The sequence below is a fragment of the Gymnoscopelus braueri genome (assembly GCF_963280865.1).
Source record: "Gymnoscopelus braueri genome assembly, chromosome: 1".
Classification (NCBI taxonomy): Eukaryota; Metazoa; Chordata; class Actinopteri; order Myctophiformes; family Myctophidae; genus Gymnoscopelus; species Gymnoscopelus braueri.
In genome coordinates, this window is record NC_137603.1 from 33,056,228 (window position 1) to 33,070,664 (window position 14,437).

Here is a 14,437-nt window from a genome sequence, read left to right on the forward strand (position 1 = left end):
TAGTCTCACGAGCCAGAGCCACAATTTTCAAATGCTTTCGTCATACAGTCTGGAGCACGGAAGCTCTGAAAATGATCAGAGGATAAAGCGGATGTGACGCCTCCTTCCCGCTTCCATTTCGTCTTTACAGTCGTGCAAATTTGTCCTAATATAAATCAAAATAATCAAAGCATATTTACCTTGCTGCTTATCAGAAATGGCAATTCTGAAATAAAATGTTAAGTATATTTTTTAATATATTTTCGTGAACGGAAATGACAGATGACAGCTTCCTTTCTCTGCTTTCGGGATGTGTAGTTCCAGACTCTATAGCATTCGGAGATTGTGGAATAGTTGTCTGGCTAAACGAGACTACTTGCAGTGTGACTCTCTTGCAGTCTCACTCTCTTACTGTCTCACTCTCTTGCAGTCTCACTCTCTTACTGTCTCACTCTCTTGCAGTCTCACTCTCTTCTTAACCTGGTTGGAGATCATGGACATGTGCAGCGTTTTAGAGCTGACAGATATCTCTCTTCATCCTGAACTGTAACTGCTGCCAACTCTCCTCTGTGTCAAAAGATTCGTATCAGACATTGTGAGCAGTGCTTCACAGCTGACGAAATATCAAAAAACTCAACGATCCATGGTCCAAATCAAAGAGTCTGATAACACAATATCCTACTCAAATGTGTATCAGACAGCCCCCTAAACCACATACTATGAAGGTGTGCAGAAGTCCTTCACGATAAAATCATGTTCACTTTGAGCGAAAATCTGAGTTGAAAACTGTCGATAACCGCCACTATCCAAAATATAAGTTGAGTAATTTTTGGTGCTGTGCCAGCTGTGCCCAAGTGTATGGCCATACAATCTGTCTCACAATGTCAGGTATTATAATCATAAAATGTCTGTGGTTCGTTTTGGCTAGTTCCAGTTCCAATGTTTTCAAACATACCTCTGGCAGGAGGGGTCTGATGTGGTACAGAGGAGAGTGGAGCGCATTCTGATCTTAACCACCTAAACCCCTATATACTTTGTTGACCGAGGTCACCCAGGGATCTGTACTTGGCTCCTTCCTTTTTTTCCCCTCTACACTGAAAATAGCAGATGTCGTGTTGCGACGCATTGTAATTTTTTTTTTTTTTTTTTGTTTCTTCTAAATGTTCACCAATTACGAGAATATGCCCAGAATAGGGACGCTAGGGTTGATTATGTGGTTAATAATGCTTAATGTCTCACTAGCATGTACACAGCATGCTGCTGATGTTTGACACCCTGTTGGGTGAAAACTAACATTCTCTCTTCTCACCCTGGAAGCACTTTGGAAGAGTTCTTGCACTGCAACTCTCACTTTATGATGCAGATTTGATTATTTTCTCTCTCTCTCTCTCCATCTTTTGTCCCATCATTCTGTATCATTCCTTTCTTTCTCCGCTCTATTCTTCCCTCTCTGTTTTCCCTTCCACACACCCCTCTACCACCCTCACCCTCGCCCTCAGGCTGCTGGAGACCCAGCTGCAGGCGCAGCGGCGCAGCTACGACAGCGAGGTGGAGACGCTGCGCGGCGAGCTGTCGAACGTCAAGGAGGAGAACAACCGTCAGCAGCAGCTGCTGGCGCAGAACCTGCAGTTGCCCCCGGAGGCCCGCATCGAAGCCAGCCTGCAGCACGAGATCACGCGCCTCACCAACGAGAACCTGGTACGTCACTTTGTGTTTAAAACGGTGTAGAAACGGGGTCTGCTGCGTGCTGCGAAGCGCTCGTGTGCAAATTTGTCACCCCCAACTTTGATGTTATAAGCTGATGCATACAGATTAGAGTTCTCAAATTCTGCCTGAACCCGACACTACCCGATCCGACACAACGTTTTCGGGCCAAGCCGGGCCCCAAATCTATGCTAATTAGTCGGGCCGAGCCTCGGGCTCCGTGAAGAAAAAAATAAATACATTTAAAAAAATATATTAACCCCAAAAAAGAAATTTCAATTGCCCCTAGCGGCCTAACGGTAAGGCTGACGGAAATGGCAGTGGATGCAGCTCAAAGTGACCTTTACTCCGGTATCTAGTTTGTCGCCATATGACCTTCCTTACCCGTGTTATTAAAGAAAAACGGGTGACAATGGCCAAAACTCAATCGAAAATCGGCGATCGGAAATTCTTCCCGTGTTTTCGGGCCTAAAATATGGTAATTGTTCGAGCCGGGCCGAGCCTCGGGCCGGCCCAGTAGGGCCCAGTTAGGGCCGGGCCTTAATTTTCAGGCCCGTTGAGAACTCTAATACAGATACACACGATACACAAACCAGTAGAGTGTACATGGACACACGGGTTCCCCAATGAGCAAACTTGTTATGCCACAAGAGGCACACCGGAGTTTACACCACTGTAACATACAAACATACATATTTATGTAGCCTAAAGTGAAGCAATAAGCCACTAGAGGTTGCGGTTTGCCGTAGATCTTACAATGGCTAAGAGGCGTCCCTCCGACCCTCTTAGCCATTTGTAAAATCAAGGTAAACTGCGACCTCTAGTGGCTTATTGCTTTTCTAAAACGGTAACAAATGTGGCACCATGAAAATAATAGACAGGTCCCAATTAAAGCAGTTCTTAATAACAACTCACTACAAGAACAATTTGTACAAGGAAGTAGTTCCCGGCCTCCCGCGACTGACAGCACAAACTAGGAAGAGCGACTTCCTAATTTGTGCCACGAAATATAAAAAAAAGGTACGGTCATCTATCTTCCAGTTTGCCTCCCATGCGACGAACACTTCATGTTATGAGTAATTTACCACGGGACTCAGCCAATCAAAATCAAGGATTGGGGCCATCTGTGTACGATGGTATCTCTCTGATCTTCAATAAGCGACACGTGTTGAATGGCCAATCCACATGTATGTCATACTACATACTACAAAAATGTGTCTCACACACACACACACTCACACTCACTCGCACACACTCACCTGTGTGGGTAATGCACACTCACACTCACACACACTCACCTGTGTGGATAATGATGTCACCTGGCAGGAAATACTGGCAGAAGACCCCACAGCGTCCCGGGAAGCTCGAGTCATCATTTTACGGAGGATGGTTGTATGTAGAGACCGTGTTCATTTATGTGGGCCTGTTCTTTCTGCATGTGTTCAAACTAACTGAGTGCGTGTTGAGCACGATGTCAGCACTTAACTCTTAACGCAGCGTGTTCTAACCCACAGAGGACCGGCTGAGCACACCCGCTCTCCCCCTCCTAACACACAGACCTGTTTCTCTGACAAAGCAGTCGATCAATACAGCAATGTCTCTTTTGATTATAACGCATCCCTTGAATTATTCTTCCAAATGACGCACCAAAGAGGAATACTCACCATTTCTGAAGGTGTTTTAATGCAAAGATCCCATCCAAAGTTGGCCCAACTGCAAATATATGCAACAATATTAGATGATATTAGATCAATTTGGCAGCAATGGGAATAAACAAACAGTTTTTTCCCCCTCCTAGCCGTGTGAAGGTTGGCAAAATACCATAAAAATGTTTTACTTGAGCCAGTTGCCATTCAGGTCAAAGACAGTTTCCAAGTTTCAGTGTTTATAGGAATTAACCACTTGAATCCTAGTCCCTGTTCTGGGAGGAACATTCACAGAAATATTACAAGCAAAGAGATTTGGTGTAGAAAGAAACGAGCTGACCAAGTACAGAGCCAACTCGGCTCCACTTTACTAAGAGGGTAAAATGAGGGTTTAAGTGGTTAATTGGAGCAGCTATCAGAAAGATCGTTGTAGTGTTCCTCCTTTGCAGCTTGGGTGCGACATCCCCAATGTTTCAAGTATCTAACGCTGTTCTAAACAAGCTTAAAGGGATACTTCACTTCCGGGCCGCCGACACATTTAAAAAAAATATTAAAAATAAATGAAAAAAGTTATGGAAAATTCATGGCCCCCTCACGCATTAGAGTGTCCTACTAATGTGTGAGGGGGCCATGAATTTTCCATAACTTTTTTCATTTATTTTTAATATTTTTTTTAAATGTGTCCCCGGCCCGAAAGTGAAGTATCCCTTTAACTGTGGCCTCGACTCTTTTTTTTTCTTCTCCCTCTGCTTCTCTGTCTATTTCTCCCTCTTTCTTTCATCTGTCTCTCTCTCTTCACATCTCTCTTCCCTCTTTGATCTCGTTCTGTTTGTCCCTCCACCTCTCTTTTCTTCCATCTGTATCTCTCTCTCCCTCTCTCTCACACACATGTATTTTCTCCTGCCCTCTCGCTTGTGCCGTTGTTCCATCTCTCAATACTTGGTTAATTTTCTCTCTCCTCTCCTCCATCACTCCATCTCTCCCTCCGTGTGTCTCAGGATCTGATGGAGCAGTTGGAGAAGCAGGACAGAACAATCCGGAAGCTGAAGAAACAGCTGAAGGTTTACTCCAAAAAGATTGGAGAGATGGGAGGTAAGGAGGTCATTCATCACTGTGTGTAACCAAACCGTCCCCCGGGTTCGAATCCAGGCTAGGGGTGCCGTCTTAAATTACATCTCTGTTCTGTCCCGATAGTTCAGAAGAAATACCATGACGATAACAGCAAGTTATTAGGGGAATGCACACCCGTGTTCGTGAGGTGTTATGTGACACGTTAAACTGAAATAAAAGAAACATTTGTTGCATACATACTTATTAAAGCATCGATGTGAAAAGTTTTCTTTCAGCTTGACAAAATAGAAGCATGCAAAACAAACATTTCAATAGTTTGTGTTATCATTGCTAGTGCAGTGCACGTTCGGTCCGTGGCCGTTCTATGCACAATCCTGTTCAGAATGGCCTGATTGCTCATGTCTGTTTGGCGTGTGTGGCCGTATGGAACGGCCCGATTGCTTGGTCACCAGAATGGCAGCTTGCAGCGTTCTCAAGAACAACTTAGCCCATTCAATCCGGGAACGCATCTCTGTCATTTCAGATTTCTTTGGCTATTAAATAATAGCAGATATACAAGCTCATAGCGCATTTGTGCGAATCTTTGAATATATTTAAATAATATATTTAAAGCAAACTTTTTTAACTCAAATCTTTGCTTCTGGGGATTCTACAAATACGTCTTCTAATTCCATTTTTTTTTTTTTACTTCTATAATATCAGTGGTTCTCAAACTTTTTTCCTGTCAAGGACCCCCAAAATGATATGTATTTGTCCGCGGACCACCCCATCTCAAAATATTTCGTTCCAGGGAACCCAAGAAGCAAAGATCTGAGTCTAAAATGTATATACATATTCAAAGATTTGCACACATTTTCACGGCAAAAAAAAAAAGAAGCAGATCTACAAGCTCATAGCACGGCTATGAGCTTGTATATCTGCTATTTTTGAATAGCCAAAGAAATCTAAAATGACACAGATGCGTTCCCGGTTTGGAATGGGTTAACACTCAATACTGTACTCCCTTGGGGCCTCAGCAATCAGAGAAGGTGTTTTTGATTTCACCACGTTCTTTTAACCTCTGCTTTGTGTGTCCCAGCAGGTCAGGGGGAGGGTCAGACCTCACCGGGTCAGATGGTGGATGAACCCGTCCGAGCGGTCAACATCCCCCGCAGGGAGAAGGACTTCCAGGGCATGCTGGAGTACAAGAAGGAAGACGAACTCCGTCTGGTCAAGAACCTCATTCTAGGTCAGCAGATGGGTGACGGGGTGGTTCTCAAAACCTTTTATATATTTTTTTGTTTATGCTTTTGTGTGACGCTGTAGTTGTGTAGCATGATCAAGTAGGGCGTTAATTTACAAAGCAACGATATGTAATGTTTCCTTCCTGTGTTTGTGTGTGGTGTCAGAGTTGAAGCCTCGTGGCGTAGCGGTGAATCTGATCCCAGGTCTGCCAGCCTACATCCTCTTCATGTGTCTGAGACATGCAGACTACGTCAATGACGACCAGAAGGTCCGCACTCTGCTCACCTCCACCATCAACAGCATTAAGAAGATCCTCAAGGTACGTACGTGTGTATGTGTGTGTACTGAATGTTTAATTTTATTCATTTAATTCAAAGTGGGGTCCTTGAAGGTTTTCCAGGGGGTCCCCAGTGAAATTACTTAATATAGCATAATAACAATTAGTCTCTATTTTATACATAGGCTATTAAAAAATAGGAGATCTAGGTCAAGGTCATAATGTGTCCAAACATGATCGTGTGAGCTTGTACATCTACTATTTCTGAAAATGTTTTGAAAATCATGAAAAATGTGTGACAGGGGTGAAACTGTTTTAACACCAATCTGGGCGTCTCTGACATAAACTCTTTTAAGATGGGGCCAATACATGACAATACATGTTTGAGAACCAATGCTGTAAACAATGCAGTTTATTTGAGTGTTTTCTTTTTCTCTCTGTCAGAAACGGGGAGACGACTTTGAGACGGTGTCCTTCTGGCTGTCTAACACCTGCAGGTTCCTGCACTGTCTGAAACAGTACAGTGGAGATGACGTGAGACTCTCGCTCTCTCTCACACACACGCACGCACACACACACACACACACACACACACACACACACACACACACACACACACACACACACACACACACACACACACACACACACACACACACATATTGTCTCTGTCAGGTGGAAACCTCATACTGTATGTCCAAAACTGTTAGAAAGGCCACACTGACCGTACCTAATAATCCTGACAACGACGATATATAGTTCATAAACATAAATACAAACTGTACACATAAACACTGTCTTTGTGACAACACAGAATCATAGACTAATTTTGTTACTTCTGTGTGTGTGTGTGTGTGTGTGTGTGTGTGTGTGTGTGTGTGTGTGTGTGTGTGTCAGGCCTTCATGAAGCACAACACGACGCGGCAGACTGAACACTGTCTGTCTAACTTTGACCTGGCAGAGTACAGACAGGTGATCAGTGACCTGGCCATCCAGATCTACCAGCAGCTTATCAAATGCATGGAGTGCATCCTCCAACCCATGATAGGTAGGGTGTGTGTGTGTGTGTGCCTCCGTAGTGGCATAAAAATCACTGGTGCAGTCAGCGCTACTGCACCGGGGCCCAGAGGTGACAAGGGCTCAGTTTGATTGATTGAATACTTTAAGAGTTTGCAATAATAGATATTTTACTTCAACCGCCACATTATTTATTTGATTACCCCCCCCATAAGTGTCCGGCATGCTGGAGCACGAGACCATCCAGGGCGTGTCGGGGGTCAAGCCGACCGGCCTGCGCAAGCGGACGTCGAGCATCGCCGACGAGGGCACGTACACGCTGGACTCCATCCTGAGGCAGCTGAGCTCCTTCCACTCCACCATGTGCCAGCACGGCACCGACCCCGAGCTCATCAAGCAGGTGGTGAAGCAGCAGTTCTACATCATCGGGGCCTGCACCCTCAACAACCTGCTGCTACGCAAGGACATGTGCTCCTGGAGCAAAGGCATGCAGATCAGGTACTGCAGTGGTTTTCAACCCTTTTCATATCAAGGTCCATTTATTTATTCATCATTTGAGCCATGGACCCACCATTTGATGAGATTTAGCCGTCTCGTAGAATATTTTGTTGTTGAATACGATTTTGTCCACAATTCCATGCTGTATTGATGTACCATAGGAGAGATAACAGGCAAACGTTGATCAAAATAGCAATTCTTCTACATTCTCTAATTGTTTGGACTTGTTTGGCCAAATATATGTATTTGGCCACAGACTTCCATCTGAACATATCTTGTGCCAGCGACCCCCATAGATATGTGTTGTTTGTTAAAGTATTTCAAGTGTTTTCAAGATTTCTCTTGAAAATAAAAATTATAAACAGCGCGTTTTGAGCTTGTAGATCGGCTTCTTTTTTTTTTACTGCGTTGGAGTTAAAAATGGGAAAACTTGAAGAAAAAAAAAATGCCATTTGTAAAATCAACGTCCTAAAGTGCTGATGTCCACACAAGTATAGTAATACGTGTGTGTGTGTGTGTGTGCAGGTACAATGTGAGCCAGCTGGAGGAGTGGCTGAGAGACAAGAGTCTGATGGTGTGCGGAGCCAAGGAGACCCTGGAGCCGCTCATCCAGGCCGCTCAGCTGCTGCAGGTGAAGAAGAAGACAGATGAGGACGCCGAGGCCATCACCACCATGTGCCACGCCCTCACCACCGCTCAGGTAGGAGTCCCAATCAGTGATGGAAGAAGTACTCAATTTTTTTTTACTTAAGTAAAAGTATCAATACCCTATTGAAATTTGTAGAAATAGTCTGTTACAACAAGTACACGTTTGGTATTAAAAATGTACTTGAGTATACGTAAGTACAAATGTATTGGCATCAAAATATAGTACTTATTATGCAGAAAGTCCCATTTCACAAGTTTTCAAATGTATAATATGTATAAAAAATCGTTTGAAAATCTCAGATCTACAAGCTCACAACGCGTCGCAAAACCGACACATTGTGAGCTTGTAGATCTTGTAGATTTTCAAATGACCAAAATGTGTATAGTACAGAAAATTGGAAATACTCCAGTAAAGTAAAACATACCTCAAAATTGTACTAACGTACAGTACTTGAGTAAATGTACTTAGTTACTTTACACCACTGGCCTAGAGAAGAGGGCTTTCATTTTCCTTTTTCATTAATTAATGTTATTTTCTTTCTGTGCTTGCTTCATCTTCCAGATTGTGAGGGTCCTGAACCTGTACACTCCGGTCAATGAGTTTGAAGAGAGGGTGTCAGTGTCTTTCATACGAACAATACAGGTACTGTCTCCACAGTTATTCTCACCTGTAGGGCACAGGTGGTCTCTCTGCTGTATGTGTGACCTGATGAAATGCTCTTTGAGAACTGGGCATGATAATTACCCCTCTCCTGTTAACACTACTTAATGCATTTGAGTTGACATGAACCCTAGCGTCCCAATTCTGGGCATGTCATAACAGACAAACATTCGCCAAAAATTGCCATGACTTGTTGTGAGCAATGTTCGGCAAAGTTATTTGGTGTAGAGGCAAAAAAGTAGTAGACCACATATAGAGCCCTGGGGGACCCCAGTCCATGAAGTATAATAACGTTTAAGTGTTTAACTGAAATTTCCTGAACGCCCCCCCCCCCCCCCCTTTGTTTAAAGTTGCATGTAACTTTCCTCTTCTACCCCGGATTTGATCCCGGTTTCAAGTGCTGACATTTTTACCATTGAGCTAATAATAGAGCCTCTGTGCTTGCTCAGGGGATAAATTGAACACAAAATTTGTGTCAGATCCTGTGTCCAGGTGAGACAATGACCTTTGACAAGATCTAAATGTCTCAATAGAAGAGCACGGAGACAAAATACAACCACCCCAATTGTATAATGATGATATTGTATTAACATCTTAATCTACCATACAGATTGGACAAAATTACATTGTATTCATTAAAACAAAGTTACATATTGCTGCTCTAATGTGTACACTTTTGTATATTTTGCTACTATGTAATTTATTTTGCTACTATGTAATTCATATTTTGGATCCTGACAAATGAAACAAAACTAAACCAACTTCCTTCCATCTGTGTCTCTTTCTTCTCTCTTCCTCTCGCGTCAGACTCGTTTGCGGGATCGTTGCGAGACGCCGCAGTTGCTGATGGATCCGAAAATGATCTACCCAGTGACCTTCCCCTTCAACCCGTCCTCCTTGGCCCTGGAGACCATCCAGATCCCCAGCTCCCTCAACCTGGGCTTCCTCACCCGCGTCTAGACCAGGAGACACACACACACAAACACACAAACACAATCACTACATTAGCTTATAGAAAACACTACACCTCTTAGAGCAGTGGTTCTCAACCCTTTCAGGCTACGACCCCCCCCCCCCCCCCAAAATAATCATATTTGAACCCCCCACTGGAGTTGAGGCATTCGATTTAGTTTGACTCGGTTCCACGGCTAAATATTGTGAAAATAGCAGGTCTATATAGGCTATTTTCACAATATTTGTCTCTTTCTTTTGTTGATTACTTTTGATGCAGTAATGGTCTTTTTCTTTGCTTTCTTTTTTTTAAGGTATTAAAAAGGTATTAAAAGTCCTAAATTGTCACTTGGGGACCCCCTCAAAATCATGTGGGGACCCTGGGGGTCTTGTCTGTTTGGAGTTACTCCAAAATGTATCTGTTTGGAGGTATTCCAAAATGTTGTTTGTTGCACAAATAACATAAAATTATATAATAAAAAACAACGGTCTACATTTTTCCAAAAAAGGTAAAAAAGACTCTTTAGAAGCTCACTGCATTGGTGTGTCTGTGTGGGGGTCCCAGCTTTAGCTAGATGTAAGAAGGGGGGGGGGGGGGGCTTCAAGGAAAAAAGGTTGGGAACCATTGTCTTAGAGATTCCACAAGATTTAGATCAGCGCTCCCCGATGCCTCTCTCTGTAGATAAAACCCCCGGCCCACCCTAGTCCACCCCACCCCACTCCTAGCTCCGCTCTCCGGGTTTTACTCACTGTTAAATAGTCGTTCATCTCGTTAGTCTGCTTGTTCTGCGGGGAATGTGTCGATGCACGAAACACCAGCGACCCTCAAATAACTGGTGGTTCTTGGGGGGAGGGGGGGGGGCTCCAAAAGCTGGACGCGAGCCGTCACAGCAGGGGTCAAAGACAGAGATCGAGTCAAACTGGGCAACATCAGATGTCTTGTACGATATACCAGTTAACTACTTCATGATGTGATGCCAGCTCTCTTCTTTTTTTTTTTGACTACCAAAACCTTTGTTTGTTTCCATTATAATCAGAACCACCCCTGAAATGGGAGGAAGTCACAGAAAGAAAGGAAAAAGTCACTGACAAAAGTGAAACTAGCTGATCTATAAGCTCACAACGAGTCGGGTTGCTTGCAGATCTGCTATTTTCCGAGTTCTGGGTTAGAAACCTCCTCCTGAGCAGGGCTATATCGTCTCTGTTACAGGATTCAAATTTAAAAGTAGCAGATCCACAAGCTCGAAACAATGCTTTTCCTTTTCCGAGAACCTCATCCGGAGCCGAGCCGTGGCGTATGGAAACGTGTCCAAGAACCAGTGGTATGGTGGGAAAAGAGCCTCCCGGTGCAAAACCAGTTGAGAAGCTTTAAGGCTGCAGCTGGCTCTCTCTCTCTCCTCCCCATACAGTATGATCAGGACCAGGGGCTTCTATGGACCTGGTTCTGTTCCCATCCCACCACACTCTGAACACAAGTCAAGTCAAGACAGAGCCCGTTTTCTGTACCATACAGTACTACTTATACATAATATATAAATAAATATACATACATTTGATTCTATATATCTATATATCACTCTAGGGTGCTTTATTTATTGCGTTAACCTCACGCCCATGTTCTCCAACACACCCACGCCAAGTTTTAATACAAGCTTCCTCTTTGCAGAAGACTTTGTGAGGACATGATGGAGGAAGACTCCTCATCCCCCTCATCTTTGAAGTTAGGAAGAAATGAAAGGCTGTGTCGTGGCCATTAGAATACTCCCATGATGGAGAAACCAGCTATTGACGTATGGTTGTCCTATGTAGTCCAATCTGAGGGCTTATCCATTGGTAGTAGTGGTTTTCTTTCTTCGTTAGCTCATGTAATTGTGATGTTAGTTTTAGAGCTAGCGTGTAGCTTTCGTAACGTACAGTTATAACCTGCATTTCTGACCGATGAAGCGGGGCACTCCTGTGGCACAGTTTTTTTTAAAGTTTTTTTTTAATTAGCGTGGCTATTATTAATTAGTGGGTTGTTCTGAGGTAGGGCTGGGCGATATGACTTAAAATCTATATCACGATTATTTCAAACTTTTGCCTCGATTACGATAAATTAAGTATGAAATGGGGCTTAAGTGGTTAATCAGGCTAATCGATTTAATTGATAATTTCTGTCGATATAAAAGAAATTAAAATATATATATATTTATTGGTTCTAGATGTCAGTTTTGAAATATTTACGGTTAATTGCCCAACCCTAAGAGTGGTTATTATTATTTTTAAATGGTGGTGGTTCTGAGGTGTTTAAACCCACCACAGATCATTGATACTATTTTGTAGGGGGATTGTGTATAAACTTCCTGCCACTCATTTGTGCTACATGGCAAACCCTACCTTCCTTTGCATTTAAAACAATGTATTATTTGCAATTGCTGTTTTGACCCAAATCTGATTAGTTCACATAAACGTACATGCAGCACACACGTACACACACATTGCTCTTGGCTTACTGCTGTGTATCAAGGTTTTTTTTTGCACAGAAGAGCACTGGATTCTCCCAGTGCTCTTCTCTGTTGTAGAGAAGTCTAGTCCCAATTCTGCATAAGAGCTCTGAACATGTTCCTATTACGATCAACTTATTATTTATTTCAGTATTAATTGCTGCTGCTTTTTCTGTTTACTTTGTCCCTGCTGTGCCATTAGTATTAACTATGAACCATGTTTGCCTCTGACCCTTATATGAACCTTATTTGCCCGCAAACCTTACCCTCTTAAAGTGGTGTTTCTCTATGGTAGAGCATTTGTTTTCATCATGACGCATCTCTCATAAATGTTCAGTTACCAACATTTGGATGACCTGCATTCATCACAGTGGTTACATTACATATATTATTGTTTTTATTAAGAGCTCAAGAGATCATCACCCAGGGAAGATAATGATTGAGGCCGACCTTCTTGAATTCCCCTCTCTCTCTCTCATCCACACACAATATAATGCATAAATACACACGCTTAAACGCACACACTGCATAATGTGCTTCTGTGTGTGGAACCAAAAAAAAGATTGATAATCTTGCCGACAGGGAGAAAAAAGTTTTAAAACAAAATAGTATCATAATATCATTAGTGATATGTTGGAGTCGTAGTTTAATATCGCATTTTTGTATTATTTTTTTGGTGATGCATTTGTCAGCTAAAATGACTTTATTGTTCATGTTGTTCTAATTGGGACCACGTAGTATTATGAAATTGCCTTTTTGTTACATTTTTACATTGTATGGATAATGAGGTGGTTTAAGGACAAAGTCCTTTGTGAAGAGTACATATCTATCGGACAAACCCTGGAAAACGGGCAATACTGAAGGACTTTGAAACACATGAATGTTAAATAAAACTGTTCATCATGCAAAATATGATTTTGAGCCTTATCTGAACTATCTGAATGACTTCAGCAAGCAATCTTTGTCATATCATTTAATATTATTTATCTTTCCTGTTTGTGCAGTATTTTTGTTGGAACCACTGTAAAATGGGTTTAAATAGTTTGTGTGTGTGTTTTGTTAAGGTGTCCCTTTGTCCTCCAGTGTCAGAGATGGGTTACACTGTTTAGCTATCTATTTTAATGCACTTTTAAATATTGCAGAGTAAGTCAAATACCAATGGATATACAGTATAGCCTAGTTTAAAACATAAATGCAAATTTTAAGCTCAGATCAGTGCTTCTACTGTACAGTACTGTATAAGTCCTGTCGCCACTGGCTGATTATATATACTTCCTCTTATCACATTCCTTGTATGAGGGGGGACATTTGCCTCTCAGGACACTCGAAAAGAGTGAATATTGATTTTGATGAGTCTAGTTTAGTTTTTTAAGGCCCCCCGCTCCCCCGAAGCTCTTCCACATTAATCTCAAGACGTATCCTTTTTTTATTTTATCCGAATGGGTTCCCAGATTGCTTCTACATTAACTCGCTTCAAGCCACAATTCATAAAGACAGGCTCTTGGGTACGTACTTGACACAGCACCAGCCTTTGTCACGCTGCTGTCCTTCTGGGCTCATTTACTCCCTTATTGAACGGCTGGCTTCGTTTCAGAGAGAGGAACGTATTCATTCATCAGCTTGCGTTGTTTAGTGGAGCTGGGGTGTCTCATGCCCCCCCCCCCCCCCTCCGGGTCTCTCTAAAATTACCATCATCATCATCGATCTCCCCTGTTTACGTTTGGGAGAGTCGGGTTGTATGATATAAGTAGGAAGCACTATGAGGTATCGTTATTCTTATCAACACGAGCATCAACTTACCATTGAACTTACCATTGAAATGTTAAAAGTGGTCAAGCTATAATTATCATGTGATACCAGTCTGAACATGCTGAAGCTGGTACTGTGGTTTCCTCTATGACCCATCTGTACATTTGACAAAACTGGACTGTTTGTAGTTCCTGGTAGCTGTGCTTATTAGTGAATGTGTTCACCATTTCAAAAAAGAAAAACTTGGAATAAAATTGAATTGTCAAATCTGTAAAAGTAAAATAAAAGAATACAGCACTGTCCAAGCTGTCCACTGGGAATCATTTTTGTTTAATTCAATGAATCAATCACTTCATCTCTTTATTGTCATGTATGACAAATTTGATTTGGAGTGAAAGCACTGAAAACAATTACATTGTAGTGTTATATGCAGCTATATAACTTGTAAGGATTTAGGGGAACTGCAAAGTGTGCAAAGACAGTGTTTGAGTTGAGGACCCATTTTTATGGTTTATGTTTCCTAGTTTAT

At 42.4% G+C, this 14,437-nt stretch overlaps 1 protein-coding gene across 9 annotated transcripts in view; it reads left to right on the plus strand.

Annotated features, from left to right (window-relative positions):
- myo5aa (myosin VAa) overlaps positions 1-11,865 on the plus strand; it is a 92,423-nt gene extending 80,558 nt beyond the window's left edge. For 4 of the 9 annotated variants that reach the window (XM_080456839.1, XM_080456844.1, XM_080456841.1 and 1 more), the window contains 11 exons: positions 1,479-1,677; positions 3,010-3,075; positions 4,328-4,421; positions 5,479-5,628; positions 5,789-5,943; positions 6,346-6,435; positions 6,799-6,949; positions 7,134-7,416; positions 7,942-8,116; positions 8,627-8,707; positions 9,533-11,865. In XM_080456839.1, the coding sequence (XP_080312965.1) occupies positions 1,479-1,677; positions 3,010-3,075; positions 4,328-4,421; positions 5,479-5,628; positions 5,789-5,943; positions 6,346-6,435; positions 6,799-6,949; positions 7,134-7,416; positions 7,942-8,116; positions 8,627-8,707; positions 9,533-9,685 (1,597 nt within the window). In that variant the 3' untranslated portion in view covers positions 9,686-11,865. Of the gene's footprint in view, positions 1-1,478; positions 1,678-3,009; positions 3,076-4,327; positions 4,422-5,478; positions 5,629-5,788; positions 5,944-6,345; positions 6,436-6,798; positions 6,950-7,133; positions 7,417-7,941; positions 8,117-8,626; positions 8,708-9,532 lie in introns of those variants that run through there. The other 5 variants (XM_080456842.1, XM_080456845.1, XM_080456840.1 and 2 more) reach the window with 4 other exon arrangements.
- The last annotated feature ends 2,572 nt before the right edge of the window (positions 11,866-14,437 follow it).